The sequence below is a fragment of the Macrobrachium nipponense genome, chromosome 3 (assembly GCF_015104395.2).
Source record: "Macrobrachium nipponense isolate FS-2020 chromosome 3, ASM1510439v2, whole genome shotgun sequence".
NCBI lineage: Eukaryota > Metazoa > Arthropoda > Malacostraca > Decapoda > Palaemonidae > Macrobrachium > Macrobrachium nipponense.
The window spans coordinates 32,005,452-32,031,141 of NC_087202.1; the positions used below are offsets into that span (position 1 = coordinate 32,005,452).

At 39.1% G+C, this 25,690-nt stretch overlaps 1 protein-coding gene across 1 annotated transcript in view; it reads left to right on the forward strand.

Moving 5' to 3' along the window:
• Positions 1 to 25,690, forward strand: part of LOC135221689 (stalled ribosome sensor GCN1-like) — a 339,764-nt gene that overhangs the window by 151,313 nt on the left and 162,761 nt on the right. Inside the window, exons 11-14 of the mRNA XM_064259421.1 lie at positions 2,359 to 2,597; positions 10,847 to 11,012; positions 12,450 to 12,586; positions 23,610 to 23,776. Of these exons, the coding sequence (XP_064115491.1) occupies positions 2,359 to 2,597; positions 10,847 to 11,012; positions 12,450 to 12,586; positions 23,610 to 23,776 (709 nt within the window). The remainder of the gene's footprint in view (positions 1 to 2,358; positions 2,598 to 10,846; positions 11,013 to 12,449; positions 12,587 to 23,609; positions 23,777 to 25,690) is intronic.

Genomic DNA, 25,690 nt, shown 5'->3' on the forward strand with positions numbered 1-25,690 from the left:
AAACAACCCATGGTTGTAGCTTTTATCAGTTTTGAGATATTTTCATATAAATAACGATAATTGCCAAAATTTCAACTTTCGGTTAACTTTGACTACCGAAATGGTCGAAAAACGCAATTGTAAGCTAAAACGCTTATATTCTAGTAATATTCAATCATTTACCTTAATTTTGCAACTAATTGGAAGTCTCTAGCACAATATTTCGATTTATGGTGAATTTATGAAAAAACTTTTTCCTTACGTCCGCGCGGTAACTCTTCTGATAAAAATCATACATGCGATTGTGGTAATGTTTTCACCATTTTAAAATTAGCCGTTATATAAAGTTTTATATATGGAAATGTGCGCAATTTCATGCACAATACAACTAAAAACAACCCATGGTTGTAGCTTTTATCAGTTTTGAGATATTTTCATATAAATAACGATAATTGCCAAAATTTCAACTTTCGGTCAACTTTGACTCTACCGAAATGGTCGAAAAACGCAATTGTAAGCTAAAACGCTTATATTTTAGTAATATTCAAGCATTTACCTTAATTTTGCAACAAATTGGAAGTCTCTAGCACAATATTTTGATTTATGGTGAATTTATGAAAAAAATAACATTTTCTTTACGTCCGCGATGTGCGCAATTCCATGTAGAATACAACAAAAAATAATTGAAGGTTGTAGCTTTTCTCATTTTTGAAATAATTTTTGCTAAAATAAATTCACGATATAAATCTCACAAAAAAACCACGGTCTTCGGTCAACTTGAAACTCTACCCGAAAATGCGTCGAAAAACGCAAAATTGTAAGCAAAAAAAACTAAAACTTTACAAAGTTCTAAGTAAATATTCAGTCATTTATCTTCATCTTGAAACAAATTCGAAGTCTCTAGCAAAATATTTAGATTTATGGTGAATTTTAAAAAAAATCTTTCCTTCCCTCCACGCGCGGATTCTTTGCCACAAATCTCCGAAATACGTACGTACCATTCTCAGAATATTTGCTCCGTTTCATATTAGGCATTTCATAGAGTTTTATATATGAAAATGTGCGCAATTTCATGTAGAATAAAACGAAAAATATTTGAAGGTTGTAGCTTTTCTTATTGCTGAAATAATTACATATAAAAAATATATATATAAAAAAATTCGACATTCGGTCAACTTTAACTCGTCAGATATGGTCGAAAACTGCAATTGTAAGCTAATACTCTTACAGTATAGTAATATTCAATCATTTGTCTTCATTTTGAAAGTAATTGGAAGTCTCTAGGACAATATTTAGAATTATGGTGAATTTTTGAAAAAAATATTTGTTTACGTCCGCGCGTTACGAATTCATGCATTATTTTGTGATAATATTTTCTCTGTGTTGCTTTGATCATTTTACAATGTGTTATATACCAAAATGATTGCAATTTAGTGTACATTACAACGAAAAAAAAGTAACTTGTTACCTTTAACCGTTTTGCGCACAGCGCGATTTAAATACAATTATATATGAAATTTCGTTTTTGCGCTATCATATATCGCATTATTTATATATGATAATGATAATTTTTTTCATTTCTGATGGTTGCATACTAAACTTCAGGCAATGACAAAAAAAGGAGCCAAAAATGAACTCTTAATGTTGAAAACTAAGCGCGCTGTGATTTTTTGGAAGAAAAAAATTTTTCCGCTTCCGCGCTCACTCCGAAACCCCTCCGGCACACGGGAGACAAATTTTTTTTTTTACCGCTCCGGCGTAAGAGGGTTAAGTAAATTGGTAAAATATGATAAAATGATAACTTGGTTGACGTTTGCAGTGCCATATTTTTTTATTATTATTATTTTACTATAGATCAGTGGTTCCCAGTGCAGGGGTGGGGTGTAACCAAGTTAATGGCCTTTTAGGCTTCCTCCACATGAATATATAAGAATTATATATCACCAAGGGAGTATCAGGATTTTAGAGGTGATTAGGTGGGGCATGGCCAAAGAAAAGGCTAGGAACCACTGTGCTAGATCATAGCTTGCATTGATTCTTAATTAACTTTCCAATCATTCTTTGCCCAAGAAATTATAGATTTTTTTCTCAGCCAAGAAATCAGTGTCAGTATGATGCTCAAGTATGAGCACCTTTGATTAGGATGATTTTATATACTACTAAAGTAGAAAGTTATTGTATACATAATGAGTAATAGTGGTGACTGGTGAAGAATAGTTTCTAGTTTATAGCAGCAAATTTGTGTAACTGGTAAAAAATGATTAATTGTTAAGTCAGATCAAAGTTTGGTTCAAATTTGTTTCATAAATTTCATAAATACTAGATATATTAAACAGATTTATGAAAAATTGGTTTCAATATGAAATTGTTGTGTTTCAGGTTTATTGCAGTTAGTAACTTGGTCTGAGCTACTCTTATCACAGCATGCAGGACGATTAGGTAATGAAGCTGCCAGTGTACAACAGGCACTGGTTTGGTGTCTTGTATGTCCACATTCCAAAGTTAGAATAGCAGCTCAGGCATCAGCTAAGAAACTTGTGTCTTCGTTAGGTGGAGCAAAACTAGCATCTGAGATGCTGATATCCTTGGCAAATATGATGCAGTTATGCAAAGTTCAAGTGAGTAGCAATTCATGTTTGGTAGTTGCCGTTGTATATTTAAATATCAAAAGGCATTATGTTGCATTGGTAATCCAGCTTTTTGCATTTCTTGTAATTATTGGGAGAAGGATTTTGTTAAATATTGGGATATGTCCAAGTCCTTCCCCGAAAATTTTATGCTTGATGGGATAATCCAATATGCCCACTAGACTTAACAGATGCTGAAACAAGCTCAACTTATACTACTTGCTTATCTTACCATGCAGGGACTTTTGTTTCTTAGATATCTTTTTCCCCTTGCCCCCTCAACTTTTAACATACCCCATAAAGAGCCTGCACTTAATATCAAAATGTGATCTATTAGTCTAGTGTAATACATTGAGCAGAAGTAAGTGTGATTGTGCAGAAGTATTTTTTAGATGTTTTTGTTGTATTAAATTTTTTTTCTTCGTATGAATAAATCTGTAATCAAACTGTTGCCACCAAATTGTTGCTTAATAAGTGATATGATCATTTATATGAAGATATATTTTTTTTATTTTTAGGCCTTATAAAGGGAGTAGTATTTTCCAGATGTGTCAGGGCAAATTTATTGAAGAAATATCCATATTCATATGTGTGAGATATCAATAGCTGCTCTTATACAGTGAAGGTGATGACATGTTTCATTTGTAAAGCAGATAAATTATAGCCATCTAGCTAAATTTATGTATTATTTCACTTGAAGAAGGAGGAATTGAGAATAAATCATGTTTCAGCATAAAATTAAAGGTTATTTTTTAAGGGAGATTTTTTTTTATCAAGAGTTTGTTATAATTACCTTATTGTTCATACGCGAACAAACCTGAGGTCTTAACAGTAAGATAATTTCTGGCGCCCAGCTGGATCCGGTTAAAAAGCAGATGAAAGGAAGGAATCTCGTGATATCTGGCAACGCATGCATAGACTGGGTGAAGAGTGGTCAAGGACCACGCACCTACGCCACTGTATCAGTCTTTTCTTTAACCACCTGGGCGAGAGTCGTGGTTGACCTCTCTAGGCCTTGACCCGGTTCATTGCCCATTTCGTTTGTGTTTAGTGTGTGTGTGTGTGTGGCTGATATTATGGCTTCTTCTGCTCCTTCTCGGCCTCGTCAACGTGTGTGCCCCAGAATTCCAGGTTTTCCGTGTTCTCATTTTTTGGCTTCGACGGTGACTGAACCCCACATCATGTGTAGCAGGTGCCGTTCTAATTTTTGTAATAACAAATCCTCGCACGGAATGCCAGGCATGGCCTAAAGAGCAGAGGAAGTTGTTTTATAGCAAGAGAGAGTATCGGAGTTTTTTGACTCTTCCTTCATGGGAAGGTTTTTTGTTTCTTCCTGATGCTTCTTCTCCTGCAGTATTCACCCCCCATAGTAGTGTTGTGCCTGTGTCGCCTTCCTTTTCTTCCATTGATTTGTCACTGGATCAGGAGGCACCCAGGCTGATTTTTGCAATGTCGCCCCTTCTTCAGGAGTTAATTTGATTCCTGGGAAGGGGGAGGTTTTTTCATCATTCTCATTTATTCCAGAGTTGGAGGCGTCCAAGATGGTGGCGATTTGGAAGACGCTCAGGCTAGGGGGTCCCAAGTCCTTGGAGGGGTTCCTAGCGCGCTTTATGGAGGCTCGCTACCCCCCCTCCTCATGCTGGCCAGGCCCTCCCCCCTCCTCCCGACCTCGTCTTTGTGGGTAGCCGAGGTCAGCCAACTTGTATTGCTCCACCAGTGACTGTTGCTACTTCTTCGACTTGAAGGGAAACCGTGGCGTCAGCCCCACTGATGATGTCACGGGATCAGTCGTTGTGTATTCCTCCACCAGTGGTGTCTGCTTCCCCTTCAGACTGAGGGGAAGCCTTGACGTCATCACCACTTATGTCACTTCCATCGATGACGTCACTCCCAGTCGTCTCCTCTGCTGCCTCTCTCAGCCGTGACGTCATTTCTGCCGCCCAGTTTGCAACATCGCCCTTCCATGCCATCGGAGCCTTCTCTTGCAGATCAGTCTGAGGTTATATGCCAGGCAGTGCTGTTTTGGATGATAAAATGACTGCCTTGTTGGCTGGGAGGACTGGAAGGAAACGTGTTGCATCGTCCCCACCTCCTGCAAAGAGATTGCTTAAGAAACCAGTGCTGTCTTCCTCTCCCTCTTCCCCCTCTACGCCACGTCAGCGTATCAAGTGTTGGAAGGCTAAGGACTTTGCTCTTTCTTCGCCTACGAGGGAGGAACAAAGTGGACGTGTTCTCGAGAGTGTTGGTGTTTCAGAGTGTGTTGATTTATCTTCCCTTGTGCATTCTGCAGTGGCTGCTTCATCCTCTGCATCGAATCGCGAGCGTGTTGCAACCTCCCCCGTCCGTGCACATGATGCAGGTGCTCCTACTTCTCCAGTGCCTATTCGTCGCTGTAAGGATCTCAAGTTGCCTGTCAAGAGGTCGAAGGTGGTAACCGCGGTGTTGGTGCAGCAGGAGTGTTTGCCTGCTCCTCTCACTGGTGCTTCCAAGAGTTCAACTCTGGGGGATTCTCCTTCGATCTCGAGTGTTCGGGATTCCTCTTCAACTCACATTCGTACGACTCCCACGCCCGTGACCATTCCCAGACATGTTAATGAGTCATCTGTTGGAGAAGTGTGTAGTGATGTTCCTAGTGTTGTAGTGGGTTCGTCCCGGGAGCCGGCGCGTGGACCCAACCCAGACAGGCTAGTTGGTGTTTTGCGCTGTTTGGCTGTTGATCCTTCCGTTAATTCTAATGAGGAAGGTGCCTTAGAGGAGCCTACACATTTGTCTCGTCATCGGTCTCCGTTGCCGGAGCAGGAGGAGGAAGACACGCAAGAGTTTTGGTCTTCCTTTTCAGAAGTTGTCGATCTCATTCGTGTGTTCAACAATTTGGAAAGTAGGACTCAGGCTCAATTGTCCTACACTCCTTCTTGCTTGGAAGCTTTGGTGGGAGCTACACTGGATTCCAAATCATCTGTTCAGCTTCCTTTGTCAGGGCACATCCAGTCGGTCTTGCATAAGGTTAATGCCTCTGTTTTGGACTGGGACGGTTCACTTCGCTCTAAAGGCTCTGCCAAGCTACTACCCCCACCTCTCACAAGGCACAGGGAAGTACTATGCTATGAACTCTGCATTTTTGATGTCGCGCCATCTTAACCCAGACGTCACTCGCCTGAAGCCGGGATTGCCTTTGGAGCAGGTGAGGTCGGTGGCTCCATCATTGTCTCCACAAGATGCCTCAGCGTTGGAATCTATGGCAGCCTCCATGATGCAGATGGCTGGTCTTTGGTCATTGCCAAGATAGCTTCTGACAGGTCCCCAGAATGGTTGGTGAGTGCATCCATGCTTGCCAGTCTGTTGCAGTCCGGAGGCAAGGCGTTTTCATATATGGCTCACCTCAGTGTTAATTTATGGGCTAACCTTCTGATTAGAAGAGATGCAGCTGTATCCAGGATGGAAAGATCAGTTAACCCTGAGTCCTTACTGGTGTTGAGGAATGGGGATCTGTTGGAGTCAATTTTTGTTTCCTCAGACTGAGCTGGAGGATGCGATAGACCGGCGCCGGGCTGACTGCAAAGACAGACTGGTGCACCAGGCCATGTCTAAGTCAGGTCTCGTCCTCGGAGACGTCTGGCTCTTCCTCCTCCCCCTGTCCAGCAGCAGTCAACAATATCGTCGCCTGGTAGGCCATCGAGGAGTTCGATTTCGCCAGGGCCTTCCTGTTCGGCTCAGCCTAGGTCAGAGGACCAACGTCCCTTTGGCTCTCGTTCCTTTAAGCCAAGAAGGTGCCCAAGGGGCAGAGGTAAAGGGGGGCCGTCAGTAGGTTAGGCACCTCTCCCTCTCCTGTGCCACGGGTGGGGAGTGCCTGGTGGGCCAGTGGGCCAAGTGGAAGAGTTATGGGGTGGAGAAGTGGATGGTAGATGTCCTTCGGGTGGGATACCTACTGCCATTCTACTTCTTTCCTTCTCTCTCGGACAAGCCGCAGATCAGGGAGGCATATCTTCCAGATTCTCTGAAGTTCTTGGCTCTTTGGGAGGAAGTGCAGAAGATGCTGGACAAGGGTGCGATAGAGGAAGTGGTGTGTCCGTCTCCGGGGTTTTACAGTCACATCTTAGTGCCCAAGGCGTCAGGAGGGTGGAGACCTGTGATAGACTTATCTAACTTCAATCACTTCATCAGGAAGTCACGGTTCAAGATGGAGACCCCACGTTCAGTGATGACAGCCGTGAGGGAAGGCAACTTCATGCTGTCTATAGACTTAAGGGACGCATACTTCCAAATCCCTGTTCATCCGACGTCCAGGAAGTTCCTTCACTTCTCTCTTGGGGACAAGGTCTTCAAGTTCAAAGTCCTGTGCTTGGGGCTGACAACAGCCCCTCAAGTATTCACAAGGGTCTTCTCTCTCGTGTGAAGTTGGGCCCATGCTCAGGGGATCCGTTTGCTGAGGTATCTTGACGATTGGTTGGTCTTGGCAGTTTCCAGTGAAAAGCTGTTGCGGGACAGGGATCGTCTACTTCGTTTCTGTCTGGAACTGGGCATTGTAGTCAACCAGGAAAAGTCGAACCTCGTACCCAGTCAAAGGATTCTCTACCTGGGTATGGTCATCGATACGACAGTGGCAGAAGTTTTCCCATCAGATCAAAGATGGGAGAAGTTGCGAGTGGTGGTGCGTGACTTCCTGTCGGAACCACATCAGTCAGCTCATCAGTGGCAGGTTCTTCTGGGAGTTTTGTCTTCCCTGGAGAAGCTAGTCCCTCATGGGCGTCTTCATCTTCTGTCTCTGCAATGGAGACTGGAAGAATTCTGGTCTTCGGCAGAGAACTCACCCCTTTTAAGGGTTCCTCTGTCTCTGGAAGTGAGAGAAGACCTTCGTTGGTGGTTGGAACTTGAATTTTTTGAAGGCGCCTCCTTCGCAGATTGCAGGGCTCATTTAGGCAGCCTCATCGCTTCAGGCGTTTGGAGTTTGGAGGACAAACAGCAACATATCAACGTCTTGGAGTTGAAGGCAGCCTTCCTTGGTCTGAAGGAGTTTTGGGAGAAGGTAGAAGGTCGTTCTGTCGTTCTCATGTCGGACAACACGGTGGTAGCCTATGTGAACAAGCAGGGAGGCCTGATTTCTCGTCAACTTCACGCCTTGACCATCGAGGTTCACCAGTGGGCGGTGAGCAATTCGATATAGCTCTCAGCCAGGTATATCCCAGGCAAACGGAATGTGGTCACAGACAGACTCAGTTGTCGGGATCAGATCCTAGGCACAGAGTGGTCCCTTAATCAAGTGGTAGCAGACAAGGTCTTCCAGGTTTTGGGGGATCCCATGCTGGACTTTTTGCGACTCGCTTCAACAGGAAGCTGGAGATATTCTGTTCAGTGGTCCCAGATCCTTTAGCGTTAGCAGAGGACGCGTTCCAACATCCCTGGGACAACCTGGAGGTGTATGCCTTCCCTCTGTTTTGTTTGATCTGTCAAGTTCTGAACAGGCTAATTAGTTCGCAGGGTCTCAGGATGACTTTAGTAGCCCCTCTGTGGCCTCAGGCGGAATGGTGCCCAGATCTGCTGTCATTGTTGTCAGAGGTTCCGAGGGAAATTCCCCATTGGCGACATCTCCTGTGTCAGCCGCATGCGGAAAGGTTCCACCAGTCGGTAGAATCCCTGTCTCTTCACAGTTGGAGGCTATCAAGTATCTCCTCCAAGCAAGAGGCTTTTCTCAGAGAACAGCAGGGCATATGTCCAGCAGTCTCAGAAAGTTGACCTCCGCAGTTTACCAAGGCAAATGGGCGATCTACTGTGATTGGTGTCGTAAACAGGGTTTTTCTCCACTCGCAAGCTCTATTCAGCGAATAGCAGACTTTTTAACCTTCCTCAGATACGAGAAACGTTTGTCCGTTTCTGCCATTAGAGGCTAGAGGGCTGCCCTGAGTTTAGTGTTACGCCTTAAAGGTATCAACATCTCGTGCTGAGAACTTTCCTTGCTAGTCAAGGGGTTTGAGCAATCAAGTTCTCCTAGAGAGCTCAAGCCTCCGATGTGGGATGTTTCCTTGGTTCTCAAGAGCTTCACTAAGGGTCCATATGTCTTGACGCTCAAGACAGTTTTCCTCCTGGCCTTGTCATATTTGGTCTGAGCTATGATGTGAAGCACACCAGGGATTGGGGGTCGGTGTCCTTCGAATTTGTCCCGGAATTCTTGGCCAAGACCCAAAATCCCTCTGTGCATGATGACAGGTTCACTAGGTTTTCCATTCCATCAGTGACTGACTTTGTAGGTGGTGATGCTCAAGAGCTTTTGTTGTGCCCTTTCTGGGCCCTGTGTTGCTATCTTAAAAGGACTCGGCACATTAGACCAGGCTGCTGCAGACTTTTTGTTAGCACAGGCCATACAAAGAAAGAGTTGTCTAAGAATACAATCTCTTTTTGGATACGGAAAGCCATCAGACAGGCATTCTTGACTCTTGATGATTCCACAACCACATCTGTGCAGGCTAGAGCACATGATGTTAGGGGTATTGGTCCCTCTCTGGCTTTCAAAAGGAACTTGGCTGTACATAAAGTGCTGAGCGCTGGTACTTGGTTACGCCAGTCCACGTTCACCTCTTTCTATCTTAAGGATGTTGCCCACAGATCTTCGGACACATTTTCCCTGGGTCCTATGGTGGCTGCCCAACAGGTTGTGTAACTAATAGTTGCCTTAACAGGGCACTTTTGTATCTTACCTAAGATGATTGTGTGGATGAGAGAATGAGTGAGTTGGCTGGTCTCCTTTCACTTGTACCTTTCCTTCTTCCTTCGGGCGGGTTAAGGAATAGACACGTCATTTGCTGGACTGGTCTGATACAGGTGAGTAAGGTAGTCATACTGATAGTGTGGTCACTTAATATACAAATATCAAACCGTCTATTCAGTAGCATATGTTCCACTCCTTGGCAAAGAGGAATTGGGAGTAGTACAAACCAAGATGCATCGGTTTGCTATTGGACAGTCAAAGTTTCTCTTTGGTTTCCTATACAATGATTCTCCCATATTTCATTGTATGTCACTCAGGGTATGAGTGGTTAGATATCAATTTATCTAGCTTCTCAACGGGCTTCAGTCCCTTTCCAGAAGTCATTTCTTCTGGAAGCTGGACTGGTGGGTAGGCCCCCAGCTGGTTTAGGATGTCTTGTACCTCCCTCCAAGTATGAGTCTATCCTATTGTTACGACCGAAGGTTTGTTCGCATATGAACAAATGACAAATTTTCTAAGACAATTTGTATTTTTCATAGCTACAAACCTGAGGTCTTAACATTATACTGCCCGCCTCTTGCCGCCCATCTGTTTGTTAAGACATCCTGAGTTGGGAAAGACTGATGCAGTGCGTAGATGCGTGGTCCTTGACCACTCTTCACCCGATCTATGCATGCGTTGCCAGATATCACAAGATTCCTTGCTTTCATCTGCTTTTTAACCGGATCCAGCTATGTGCTAGAAATGATCCTATTGTTAATACCTCAGGTTTGTAGCTTTGAAAAATACAAATTGTTTCAGAAAATTTGTCATTTTTCAAAATGTCTTTAAAGAATTATGCCTAAACCTTAATTTATAAGGCTAATGTAGTGTTTCCCATGTATTCGCGAATAGTTTAAACCCTATAAAAATGCATAAAACTGCCTACTATTTTGTTAATTAAAATTCAAGAAAAGCCCACTAAAAAATTTTATACCTGGATTTTTATGATGAAATTGATACAATAAAATTGGGAATTTGTCAATATTTCTTATAGAAAAATATCACAAATAGATAAATTTTCTGCAAATAATTGGGGTATATGTTCAAAAGAGAAATCCATGAATACATGGGTTCACTTTATTCGAATAGATATGCTCTCATGTATTTTTTCAGTCAGTAGCCAGGTGATTTATAATGGTTAAGTTCTTAACTTTAGATGAAGTTGATTTACTAATGTGGGTCTATTTAGAAAATTTGTGTAATTTGAGAATTATTAATTATGAAATGTAAATTACTTAAAAGTTTGGTTACCAAGTTATGAGGAGGTAGCAACCAGTAAACAAAATTGTTCATAAATTTTTATATAGTTTAGTATAAAAGTAAATTGAGTAATGGATTAGTGCCAGCAGCTCTTGTATTTAATGAATCACAAACATTTTTTTTATTTGTCTCTTCTGTGCACTATACAAAAGTGATTCTTTGTTGTGAAGATGAAAGTCCAGTATAGTTGGATAAGGAAGCAAAATATAGATTGTCATTATGGTGTAAACCCTGACAGAAAACCGATGATCAAGATGGCGGGGGTGGAAGTGGAGTAGGAGAGCTGAGCCCTGCTGGGGTGGCTCAAGCTCTCATTGTCATTTGTTCACCCAGCAACATTGACCAGCAGCAGAAGGAGAATTTAGCTGTGCAAGCACTGTATTGTGCTTTCCACCCGTCATTAGGTGAGACGCAATTTTTACAGTAATTCATAAATATGGATGTAGAAATATATTGATCCACTTCTGTCTTTTTTTGTATTAGTGTATTACGAGTAGTTAAGCAGTATTAGTTTTATTTGTCTCTCATTATTCTTTACCTAGGGATGACATACATATAATTTTTGTGTTTGTTGCTTTTGTTTCATAGTGCTGCATTTCTTTCTGCCCTCTGCCTTAATGCAGTCTTTCAGTTTCATCTTGTTGGTCTCACTATCTTTAAATTTGTTGTTGTTGTTGTTATAGTAGTAACAACGCAGTCAAACCTCTCTAAACCATCTCCCGTGGGACCAGGCCATAGCTGGACAACAAAAATCACCCCTAAATAAACATCTATGTAAACAAAGTCTTGTCAGCTCATTTCACATGTATATTACTGTATTATCAAAAATAGAACCAAGCTTATGAATAATCACCGTAAATCAATGGGTTTATTTCCTTATGAAAATTCTGGCCTGCTCCTGTAGTATCTCCCTGGAAATACTTATACCTTCGGTTTGTTGGAGCTTTAACTACTTGAAATGTGCACTGTCTTATACTGATTACCTTACACCTATTGATGTTTTTCAGGGCTTCAAACATTTCTGGCTTTTGTTTTTAAATGATTGCGTGATACACGAGATTGGAAGATGCATGACTATACACACAAATTAGATTTATTTTGTATGCTGTATATTTTTTAGTTTTTCAATGATTTTATTGGAAGTAAACTGTGCTTGTGCATTTATGGAGCAAGTTTCATTTCTGAAATTCGAAAAAATCCAAAAACTGAAATGTGGGGCCACTCTCATAGCCACTTAAGAACTATTGACAGCTGATTCAAAGTCATATCGGTGCATTGGAGTTCCTGAACCACTGAATGCTGGTCTTTCTAGGTCGTACTGTACACATGAAGGGAACAGTGTTTTATGCGAGTTGTCAAATTTGAGTCTATAGTGGTTGACAAGTATATGACACAACCACTGAAAGAAATATTTTTAGAATGTATATTGACATCCGTTGAAAGAAATATTTTCAGAGTCACCTATTTCAGTCCATATTTACAAAGCTGTAATTTTTCTAGGCAAGACAGTTTCTTCCCTTCATGAGAACAAATCCTATGAGTTTAGCTGGTAGAATGTAGATTTATGTTTTAGTGGTTAACTTGAATCATCATTGCATGAATGGTGGTTGAAATATTGAGAGTGAGAATGTAATTAACTGTCACTTATCATCTACAGAATGTGACCTATGGTTACGCAAGTATACCTGTTAAATTTCCCTTATGTTGGAATTATTCTGTTACCAATTAGGGATTAAGGATTTTAATTTGCCATGTGTGTAATGCTGTACCATTAATTTTTTTATTTACCTTGAATTAAAAAAAATGCTGGTTTTATACTTGTTAATATTTGTACTTTACAGCACTTGAGATGCCCAATTTGTGGGAGCAGGTCTGTAGATATCAAGGCCTGAATGCTTCGCATGTCATTTCATCCCAGAAGGAGAAATTAGTCCAACAGTTTACCACAGACTATAAACCATCATGTCTTAATGAACAGGTATGTGCATTTTTATATAAGTATCTTACCAAGTAATTTACACAGCTATGCTTCCCTTACCTATGGCAGCTTAAGGGGAGCGCCGACGCCAAAAGGCCCCATTATAAAGTAAGTACTTATAGAGCTACCGTATGATTGAAGGGATTAGCTTCAAATTTCTACCACTTATTCTTCAACTAATAATAAAAATTTTCAAAGAGGAAACATTGGAAATTTGACTCTTAAGAGGTTTTTTTTTTTTTTTTTTTTTTTTTTTTTTTTTTTTTTTTTTTTTTTTTTTTTTTTTTAATCCTGACATTTTTCAAAAATATGCCAAGAAAAAGAATTTTATCCAAAATCAGTTTTGCTGTATGCAAATCAAGATCCATAGTTATACTACACTATAAACGTTCCACTGAATTTGATTCAGTCTTCTTGGAGTTATAAGAATTTATTTTTGAAAAAACTAAGTTTTAAGAAAATTTCAAAAGAAAAAAAAATTGTGCTTGAGCTGCTATTTACCAAAGTCTGTCATATGCTGGCGGCATTCGGGAGTTGGTGCCAAAGCGGTAAAAAAGTATTTTTAAAAAAATCACAGCACACATTTTTTAAGGTTAAAGAGTTCATTTTTGGCTCCTTCTTTTGTCATCGCCTGAAGTTTAGTATGCAACCTTCAGAGATGAAAAAAAAATATAATATATATAAATATTGGAATATATGACAGTACGAAAAAACGGTGAGCAAAACGGTTAAAGCTAATGAGTTAATTTTTTTGTTGTATTGCACACTAAATTGCGATGATTTTGGTATATAACAAATTGTAAAACAATCAAAGCAGCAAAGAGAAAATATTATCACAAAATGATGCATGAATTCGTAACGCGGACGTAAAAAAAAAAAGTTTTTCAAAAATTCACGATAAATCAAAATATTGTGCTAGAGACTTCCCGTTTGTTGCCAAATAAAGGTAATTGATTGAATATTACTAGACTGTAAGTGTTTTAGCTTACAATTGCCGTTTTCAACCATTTTGGTCGCCTTAAAGTTGACCGACGGTCAAATTTTTTCTACTTATCGTGATTTATATGAAAATATTTCAAAACTGATAAAAGCTACAACCATGAGTTATTCATTTTGAATTCTACATAAAATTACGCACATTTTCATTTATAAAACTTTATGTAACGGTTAATATAAAACGGTGCAAACATTACGACAATCCGACAAAAGAATTTCTGAGATTTTTGGCCGAGTTACCGCGCACGGACGTAAGAAAAAGCTTTTTTCAAAAATTCACCATAAATTGAAATATTGTGCTAGAGACTTCCAATTTGGTGCAAAACGAAGGTAAATGATTAAATATTACTAGAATGTAAGAGTTTAAGCTTACAATTGCGTCTTTCGACCATTTCGGTCAGTCAAAGTTGACCAAAGGTTGAAATTTTGGCACTTATCATGATTTTTATAAAAATATTTCAAAACTGTTTAAAGCTACATCCATGAATTATTTTTTGTTGTATTCTACATGAAATTGCACACATTTTCATATATAAAACTTTATGTAATGGTTAATATAAAACGGTGCAAAAATTACAACAAAGTGGCGAAAGAATTTCTGAGATTTTCGGCCGAGTTACCGTGCGGACGTAAGGAAAAAGTTTTTCTAAAAAGTTCACCATAAATCAAAATATTGTGCTAGAAACTTCCAATTTGTTGCAAAATGAAGGTAAATGATTGAATATTACTAGAATGTAAGAGTTTTAGATTACAATTGCGTTTTTCAACCAATTCGGTCGAGTGAAAGTTGACTAAAGGTTGAAATTTGGCACTTATCATGATTTATATGAAAATATTACAAAACGGATAAAAGCTGCAACCATGAGTTGTGTTTTGTTGTATTCTACATAAAATTGCGCACATCTTCATATACTATAAAACTCTATTCAACGGCAACTATAACACGGTGCAAAAATTACAACAAAGTGACGAAAGAATTTCTGAGATGCGCGTCGCTGATGCTTGTTAGTGCGAGAAGAAAGAAATTCGCGCATGATTTAATATTTTTCACCAAGTAGGCCTATAACTATTTTTCCAGGAATATTTAAAAAAAACTTTTTGTAGTCGACGTGCTGTACATCCGTTTAGCACCCGACAGACAATTTTAGTCGGCATATAATACGTCCAATAGGCATTTAAGTGTTAATAACTATCAAACTATTACAGTTAGTTCTGAAACTATTTTGTCATATAAGAACTATGCCATGAAGTTTACACTACGTATAATAAAATTAATAGAACTGTGCTCTCTCTTGTGTTATATTACCTAAAATTGCATTTATGGGGAGCCCCGACATCATAAGGCCCCATTATATAAAGTAATGAATTTATATCTAATGACTGATGGCTATTTCCTTCAACTTTTACTACTGATTCTATAAATAATACTGAATAAGCACAAGTCTTATTTCTGTCGTTTTTGAGATCGAAGCATTTAGTTTTGGAAAAAAAATTAGAAAACAGTAAAAGAGCAAAATTGACTCAAAAATAAGAAAATAAAATATATTTAGATCAGAAGATTCCATTATCCCTATTAGCTACTTTCTTTACTAATGAATTTTACAATACAATCAAATGAATAGAACTGTGGTTTGTCTCTATTTATATATTACCAAAAATTTGCATAATGGAGAGTGCCAACATCATAAGGCTCGTTCTAAAAAGTAAATGACTATCACTGAAGGTTATGTCCTTCTGACTTTTACCAATGACTCTACAAATAATACTTAATAACCATAAGTCTTATTTTAATCTTCTTTGAGATCAAAGCATTTAGTTAAAAAAAAAATTCTTGGGAAACAGTTAAGGGGAAATAATTTGGACTTAGAAACCAGAAACAATCAAGAATATTTTTCTATTAAGCCAGTTATCCCTGTCCTTATAAGACTTTTCTCTTTGACACTAATGCTAGAGAAAATGGGATATTTTAGTAGGAGGACAATTAATTTTTAATAAATTTTTTGCATTTTCATTTTCATTTATGTTTTATTTCCATAGTTCCGTAAAAACAATGAACAAAGTTGTTCATGAACCGATGTGTGTTATACCAATAACGTTTCTAGATGTTTATCATAAAACGGTCCACAATATAGTGTATATCAGACTTGATCCACTGTAGAATAATTCATAGACTGATGTTTTTACAGGTGTCTTTTGCTCACAGTGCCATAAAAGCAATGAGCAAAATTGTCCATCAACCAATATAAACTTTCTTTTATACCATTAATGTTTCTAGATATAGTCATTTACACACACAACTTTCTAAAACAGTCGATAATTCACATTGACCTATCCTGAATTATTCTTAGACATTTTGTAAATTCTTTTTACGATTTGTGGTTCATTGTGTCATACAAGTGATGAACAAAGTTGTCAATAAAACAGTGTAACAATTGTTTTTTTATCATTATTGCTTCAGAATGTGTCTTTTTGGACATAAAACAGTTGAAAACTATTTATAACTAAAATTAATAATTCCTTGAAATTTGGCAGTCGCTGTTCGACAAGTGTGACTCATCCAGTGCCCTTGGAGGGACAGTTTGTATATTCCCCAAGATGATTGTATGGAGTATGGAATAAGGAAGTTGACTGGCCTCTTTTCTTTCCCTTTTCTCCTTTCTTCATTCCTGTGGGTAGTTGGGATAATAGACATAGCATACACTGGAACTGGCTTGATGCTGGTGAGAGTTGCAGCCATACTATTACAACACTTTTCATGTTTCATGCAACATGCAATCTGCTTCTCAGTAGCTTAAACTCATCTCTCCAGCAAAGGGAGTGATAAGTGGGGCAAACTCATTTCTTGTGGCTGACATGGTTTGTTGCCTGAACAGATAGTTTTTTTTGGACTTCCAATAATGCAATGAATCTGGGTCATGTTTCATTGTATTTGAACCCAGTAGACTGAGTGCTAGATATCCAGATATCTTATGTCTCAAAGGCTTAGGTCTTCTTTAGAAATCTCATTTCAAAGAAGAATAATTGGGTGTGCCGAACCACCAGTCTGTTCAGGATTCTCATACCTCTCTCCAAGTATGAGTCTATCCTATTGTAAAGACCGAAGGTTTGTTCCATGTATGAACAAATGACAAATTTTTAATAAATTTGTATTTTTCATAGCTAACAAACCTGAGGTCTTAACTTTGATTGCCCACCTCTAGCCTCCCCTCCTACGTTTCACCCTGGGTTGGAAGAAAGATTGATGCATCACTGGATTCAAGTGCACTCTCTAGACTTGCTTCCATGTCAACTATGCATCGGATGCCAGATGCCAAAGATTCCTTGCATTTGCAATCTTTGACTGTTTTTAACCGGTTTCCAGCTGGCACCAGAAGATTTTATCATGTTGATAAGACCTCAGGTTTGTTAGGTATGAAAAATGCAAATAGATTAAAATTTAGCATTTTTATTCAGATGCATCAAACCTACGTTGGGGTGCTGTTCTGGAAGGTTGGAAGGTCTCCAGTATTTGGAAAACGGAACTATGAAAGGCTCACACCAACGTAAAAGAATTGAGAGCAGTTCTTCAGACCTTCTTGAACCTGTTCTGCGGGAAAGATTTAATAATTTCACGCAGACAACAAGACAGCCCTCTGTTACATTTGCGAACTGGGGGCACACACTTCTTGATGTACAAGACAGTAAGGGATCTCCTTCTGGGGTGAAAGAGAATCAGGTTTCACTTTCCACCGGGTTCATTCAGGGAAAGGTGAACGTTATTGCGGATGAATTGAGCCACACAAAGCAGGTTCTTCCAACCGAATGGACCTGGACCCGTTAGTTTGCAACAGTCTATGGAGGTTCTGGGGGGAACCAATCATAGATCTTTTCACCACATCAAGCAATCACAGACTTCTCTTCTATTCCCCTGTTCCAGATCCCTGAGCATGGGCAATAGATGCCATGCTTCAGGACTGGCCAGGCATAGATGTTTATGCCTTTCCTCCTTTCGGGATGATCAGAGAGGTACTTAATAAGTTGTTAGTGCATCAGGGCACCTTCATGGCTCTGATCACCCCCTTCTCGCCAAACAAGGAATGGTTTCCAGATTTAGTTTACCTATTAGTGGATTATCCAAAGTTACTCTCACAAAAACGCTCTCTGCTTAGACAGCCCAGCTTCCACAGATTCCATCAAGGGTTGTCCGCTGTGACCATGACAGGCTTTCGAGTGTCAGGCGCCTTGTTAGATCAAAAGGCTTTTCACAACAGGTGGCAAAGGCAGCTGCAAGATACAGGTGATTGTCTTCTATAGAGCTCTACCAGTCCAAATGGGCAGTCTTCAGGAGATGGTGAAGCTGCTATAACATCTCTTCTTCTGAGACCTCTATAAGTCAAATAGCAGGCTTTTTATTATTCCTGAATTGTCGGCCTCTATCATTAAAGGATACAGGTAAATGCTTAGCTCAGTCTTCTAACATAGAGGTATGGATTTGTCCACTTATCAAGACATTGGTGACCTTATCAAGTCCTTTGATGCATCGAAGCCAGAAAGTTCTTCCAATGTCGCATGGAACCTGGATATTGTACTGAAATGGCTCTCAAGTTCGAACCTCTTCATAATGCCTCCCTACGAATTTCACCAAGAAAATACTTTTCTTGGTAGCCCTGTCTACAGCTAAATGTATCAGCGAGTTATAGGTTACGGACAAGAGGGTAGGATTCGCACAAGGAAATGCAGTTTGTTCTCTGTCACTTAATTTTCTGGCGAAGAACAAGAGTCCTACTTATCCTTGGCCTTGTTCCTTTGTTATTAAAAATCTCAGGGCAATTTTAGGGTCAAGAGGAAGAAGAGAGGCTCTTCTGTCCAGTGAGGCCATTAAGGTACAGTCACCTCTCATTTAACGTACATTTAATTAACACGATTTTGATTTATAGCGAGCTAGAAAATATTTAAAACGCAAAAATTTTGATTTAATGCAAATTGGCACCTGTGTAGTTTTCAAATCACCCGTGCATCAGCGCTGCAGACGATGGCTGTCAACATAAACAAAGACATATCACAGTATGTATTTGTTAATAAAGGGAAAAAATTTATTTATTCATTAATAAAGCAAAAGATTTGGTTTATTTATTAATATAGCAAATAAAAAAATCAACACAAAATGACAATCAGCTTTGTTCCAACATCGGCATAATTGAGTAATGTCATGCTGCTGTTGGCTACGTATAATTACATGCATAACGAATAATATGCATCTTTTCTATGAATCATTACTTCACTGTATCCAATAATATTGCATGTATTCTCATATTTTTGTGTTATAAAATGATAACATATCGGTCAGTGTTTTGGTTTGGAAATCAGTTTATGGCGAATATGAGTGTATTTTGCCGTATTTAACTCTGTTCTGTGTGAATTTTCTTGCTTCTAGTTAGCATAAAGGAATATCTAGATACGTACTTTACTTATACAGCTAGTTGTCGACTTACAACTGCAATTGGTTATGACCAACCGGTCGTAAGACAACTTAGACGTAAGTCGGCCCATGTTAATTTACCCTTAGAATATTATACTAGCCTAGCCTACACTACAAAGTATACTTTAAACATATATGGCATAGTAATCATTAACTTCAGCTCTGGGTTCAATGCACATTGGCTTTTGATAATTCACTACAAAGAGAAATTGAATAACATTAACAAGTTAGCCTCGCATATACAATGATAATGATATCGTGGTAGTACATATATCGTATACATACGAATACATTAGCCTATCCTACAGTATACAGGTAGTGTTTGAGTTAAGAAAATTTGTCTTACGATAATCGGATTTTACAATGGGGTTAGCAATTAATACTGATACGACAATATTTTGAAAATATTTTTAAATTTCGCTTGTAACGGGTGCAGCCCAGCAGCGTACAACCAGGCACCAAGAGAGACAAACAGAATTACAATAGTCTAACTTTATCCCATCTTCTAGTTAAATTGTCTCCAAATTACAATAGCCTAACTTTATCCCATCTTCTAGTTAAATATGTTAAGACAAAAACAGCAAAAGAGAATTATAAAAAAAAATTTTTAACGTTTTACGAACAACCGAATGAGAAACAATTTTTTGCTAAGTACAACCGAATTGGATAACAACATCCATTTGGCTTGTATTTCAACCATCGTACGATAGTAAACAATTACCGCAGTCATGTTGTAAATGACGTTATGTATAACAGGGCTGATATATTTTTAGGTAATAACTTTGTTCGCTGTAGATCAAAGATCAGCAAGGAAACATACTGTTAAATTTAAACAAAGTTGTAGCTTAAGCTGAGAACACTTTGAGCTGCTAATGACTGTTATTGTGCATCGGTAACAAAGATAAAATCCTGTAAACTTATTCGATCAAACACAACCATAGATAAAGTTGAGAGAGAATAATTTTAATTAAAACTTTTAAGTCTTGAAAGAATACAGTTTACTGCTGTTTTCATGGCGATAAAAGATAAAGCTTGTTCTATGAAAAAATCAAGTGAAAATAGCAAACAGAATTGCATAATTTTCCTTTCACAATAAACATACCCACAAAGCAGTCTGTTAACAAAAAAAATAATTTAGTTCCCAATGAGATGTATTAAAATTAATATGTCTACTTAAAATTAACACGTCTTATAACGAAAAGATGACCTTGTCTCATATAAGTAAAGTAGGCAGTCCCCCGGGTTACGATGGGTTCGGCTTACGACGGGTTCGGCTTACGACGGGTTCGGCTTACGACGTTCCGAGGTTAAGGCGCTTTTCAATTATATTCAGAAATTATTTCCAGGGTTACGACATATGTTCTAGGGTTACGCTGCCTACGATGCTCATCTGGCAGAAGAAATGTGACATCAAAAAGGCAAAATAATCAATATTTGAAGTTTTTTTATGAAAAATGCGATAAGATTGCAGTTTACATGGTTTTTAATGCACCCAAAGCATTAAAAGTAAGGTTTTCTTAGGATTTTTTATGATGTTCCGGCTTACAACGATTTTCGTGTTACAACATGTCTCAAGAACGGAACCCTTGTCATAACCCAGACTGCCTGTATCTAGATATTCTTTTATGCTAACTAGAAGCAAAACAATTTGCTCCACATTGAGTTACATATGACGAAATAAACTCATATTCGCCATCAGCTGATTTCCAAACCAAAACATTGACCGCTTTGTTACTATTTTATGATAAATTACGTATATGAGAGTACATACAATATAATAGGATAGAGTGATGTATGATTTTTAAAAGATGCATATGCGTTACGTTTTTATTCCATCATTACGTATATGTAGGCGTCAGTAGCCTGATAGGTATCGCTCAATTATGCTGATATCTGTCCGAATCTGAGTCTGACTTACCATTGTATATTCTAGGCTAACTTGTTGTATATTCTAGGCTAACTTGTTAATGTGAAGTCGTTTCTGATGTTGATTCAAAGTTTTTGGCGATGGAAACTAGTTGGAAACAAAAGTTTGAAAAATTACAGCTTAGTTTAGATAGAGACATTTCAGCCAAGTTTAACAAGTTGTCAGGGAATTTTGAAGAAGCTTTTACTAGAATGTCTAACACACTTTTAGATTCATTTTCAGCTCCTTGTCAGGTACCTGTCGACAGCACCATGGGTAATGGTGCGACAGATACCCCGGCTTGTGAACCCCGTTGTGGCAAAGGCCTGTGGGGATCCGGTCCGGGCAAGTGCCTGACGATTCTTTACCCAATGTGTCCCCTGTTAGTCCCGTAACAGTGCCAAAGGGTGCTTATTTAGGAGAATGGGGGAGGGGTGTTAGTGTTAGACCTAAGATAGCTAGTTGTCAGGATCTTACTTCAGGGGAAGTTTCTCAGTTAGGATCTAATGATGATGATGATGATGATGACATGGATTCGTGTGATTTTGATGTTTCTTTGAACGGCGGTCATGATGTCGAGTTCAAGAAACTTTTGATTTAATTTTGAGTTTTCTTCCTCAGGCGAGGCCTAAAGAGCAGAAGCAGCCTCCGCCTCGTTGTATTACAGAAGGGATTTTTCTTGACGGTCCTTCCCGGTCGCGGGAATTTTTATGTTTTCCCTTTGCTCAGAGGTTCGCGAGAGTGAGGGCTGACGTCGCCGCTAAACTTTTGAAGGTGATCGGGGAAGGGAAGAGGAAGCTTTCTTCTCTTCTACGATACCGGAAAGGAGTTTATCAGGTGGCGGATGATACTTCATTCTCTCGACCCCCCGAACCAAATCCTGATTTTGTCCGACTTTCGGGTCAACCTTTGCTTTCCAAGGCTTCGGTCTCGGTCTCAATCGAAGACTTTATTGCCATGGAGTCTGTTATGAGCTCCTTACAAGAAGCTCAATCCTTAATATGTGGGTCCTCGGAGGTCTTTTAATGTATATCAAGGACTCCGGGTTTGTTCCTCCCGATGCTCCTCTTTTTGAGGAATTCTGCTCGTCTATTTCAATGGCTTCTGTACATCAGAACGAGCTTGGGGCTTCAATGCAAGCCTTTCTTGTTTCTGTAAGGCGTACCCTGTAATTTTCGCAGTTACCCTCCTTTGTATCAGAGATTCAGAGAAACCGTTTGTTGTCCTCTTCTCCTTTTGGCGATTCCCTATTTGATATGTCTGTGCTTTCTGAGGTTTTGAAGGAACATCAAGGTGATGCCTCTTCCCAAGCCCACTGGGCCTTATCAAGGGCTTTTTCCTCTGGTCTTCCTCCCGTTCCTTCAAGGAGTAAGCGTAAGTTTAGTGCCAGATCCGTACCTTCTGCTCCAGCCCAACAACCTCCTCCTCCTGGCTTGTTTTTCCAGAGTACATCTCAGGTTTCTGGCACCTCAGCTTCCTCCTCTGGTGCTCATTCTTTGAAACGTGGGAGAGGTTCTTGGCGTGGCTCTAAGGGCAGGGGAAGAGCTCAACCTCCAGGAGAACTTCCTTCTTCTTCTTCTTCTTCTTCTTCTTCTTCTTCTTCCTTGCCTCTGCGTAAGAATTTTCGGAAGTAAGAGTCATTACCTCGCCCGGAGACCGCAGTAGAAGCTTGTCTCTCTCGCCATTGGTCAGCTTGGCAGGAGAGAGCAGTGGATGCTTGGGTAGTGGAGGTCCTGAAGGTAGGTTACGAGATCCCTTTTGTTTCGAGATCTCCACTTTCCAATTGTCCTCTCGAGTTCAGCAGTTATTCCCCTCACTCAATCAGGGGTCAAGCCTTGGAGATGGAGCTTTCAGCTCTCTTGGAGAAGGATGTCTTCCTAGTTTTCTTTTTTGGCATCATGGGAATGTAGACATTTTGAGCTATGAGCTTGTACATCTGACATATTTAGCAAGTTTCCATTTTTTTCTTCATTACAGTGAAACTCATTGAATTATTCACAAAACTTTTTCCTGGTCCCATAACTCATACAACATTTTGACTCACCTAAGCTCTGCAGGTATAGCAGCTTCATATCCTGACATAGCAAAATGTGGGTTAAGTGATGAATAAGTACCTGAAGATGGAGGTGGTGCATTCACTGTACTACAACTGATCTTCTGTCTGTTGTAAAGAGTGCAATATTTGAAAGCTTATATCAAGCCCACAAATTTTGGTATGTAAGAGTGTAGGGTTTGTGTTAAAAATCTCATTTTATATTAAAGATTTTGTTTTGTTTTGAGATTTTGTTGTAATCATTGAAAATAGTAAAATGTATGAGACATACTCATGATAAGTAGTAATATATGTAAATATATCCGAAAGTCTTGAAATAATGTTGTAGTGGAAGTAGTATAATTTGCAGTGATAATCATGGTACAGTAATCCATTAGTAATTTTAAAAAATAATTACTCATACCATTTCTTTGTTGTAAATAGATGGAGATGAAATTTTGTGAGGAAGTACCAGTTTTTTTTATTAACTTAGAAAACTTTGAAGACACTGATTTTCTGATGGCTTTTTCAAGTTAGTTCTGTCACTCTTTGAGCTGTAAGACATTGCTTCTGAATTGCCCAGTGTGTTAATTTGTTGGTGCAGGAATTCATGTAATGGAATTGTTGACAGGTCTTATCAGGACTAAGCCGACTTGGTAGTAAATTCATCCTGCCTTCAGTTATAGCCTTTATTGTGAAGAAACTTAACGACCCTAGGCTAGTGCAAATAACTGAAGAGGAGTATGCCATTTTCTTAACACCCAAAGGCACCTTGTATAACCAGTCAGTGGTTGAAAAGTGAGTATATGAATCAATTTATGTTTTGTTTGCTATTTTTACTGTTTGATAGGTTTATGGTATGTTTTCTATCTAAATGTTTTTTATTAAGTTTTGAAAAAGCACAGAGTGACAAACTTGAAATCAGTATAATGTAGCTAGTATAGGCCTTAACCCACACTGTGTACGGAAGCCCAGGTCTGCATGCATCATCATTGCTTTGTCAGCTTTACTCTGGGCTTCCTTTATAATTTTGTGCCCTTTGCCTTATCTCTATCTCTTTTGTTTATATAGTTTTAATAAGTAATAATTTTGAATTGTTGTCCTCAGATTATATTTTATATACCATAGCTTCCAAGATGGACTGGTATTTATTTTGTATATTTACCAAAGCATTCAAGAAGCTCCGACATTGAATGTACTCAAGTTATTAAGTGAAAAGCTTTAGAAAAATTTGAATGTACTCATGTTATTATGTGAAAAACTTGAGAAAAAATATATTAATTTCTGTCCAACATCAAGAAGATTTTTGTATTTTATAGAAGCATGATACGTGTAAACTAGAAATGATGAAAACCTTAAAATACATATTTTCCACCTTACATAGAGAAACTATTTTAATCTTCAGTTTCATCTATCTATCTTAATTATAGTAACAAGATTATTGCAGTATGGTATAAAGTAAGTGAAAGTAGGAATTGTGATCAATTGGTTTGTATTAAGTTATTTTATTGTAAAATAATTGATTTTAATACAACCCCATTAAATCATAAATATCCAGAATTGCAATTTGGAAGGGAGGACTAAGAAAAGAATGGTAGAGCTAGATTGATGCTAACTCCACATGTGGTTGACAATGGACCTGATGGTGACCTTTGGGAATGTAGGGATGCAATGGAGATGCAACCCCCCAGATAGTACACTTAACAAGCACTGAATTGTAAATATGGGTACTTAAAAACGTAACGTGCAGGTATGCAAAGGGAATGAAGAATAAAGTCATGAAAAGGAGAGTGTTTTTCTTCTGCTCAGGTTGGTCCCATTTCTATATGGGGCCATTGTTTTGGACGAGTTGTTTCCATCTACCTCTGTGATGTACCTCTGCTTCATCAAGCCCCGTCTCTCTCAAGTCTTCCCTCATGCAGTCTGTCCTTCTTATTCTTAGTCTTCCACATCTTAACCCTGCCCTTCCATCTCCATAACACGCCTTCCAACATGGTTTTCCTCCCTTCTCAGTAGGTGTCTGTACTGTCTCAGTCTCCCCTCCTGCGCTTTCTTTGATATTTTGACCACCTTTGTTGACCGTCATTTAAACTCATTCCTAATAATATCCTTTCCCTCGTTACACCAGACAACCATCTTAACATTCATCTCTGCCATGTCCATTTCCTTGTCTTCTGTCTTTGTCATACTTGCTGTGTCTGTACCATACAGCAAGGAGAAGAATGTATGACTAAAATCCCTTGATCTGTAATGCATGATGACCTGATTAGACAAGAAATAGCTCAGAGCACCTGGTTGTACTTCATAGCATAGACGAAGATGGAACTCAGATTTCATGGGCATTGATCCTGAGTTGTATACAGTCTGCTGAGAAATCTTATTATGCCAAAGCCTACATCAAAGAGAGGTCGTGAGAGTAACAGATTCCAGTAACTCAGGAAAAGGGATGGACAAGAGTAAGAAGGCTAAAAATGAGCACAACTAGAGAGCTCTCACAGGCAGAAGAAATAAATTTTAGAAGAGGAGGGTTATACTGGGAAAATAATGGAATTCAAGAACTATCTCCTACCTCCACAACACCAACAATTGGGATGAGAGGCTGTGTTGGAAACAGTATGGAGTGTACCAGAACATTGAGAAGGTGCGAGGGCAACCTGGAACATTATCTTCAGTGGCCAAAATAGAGAAAGACCTACCCCTCAGTAGCCCAAA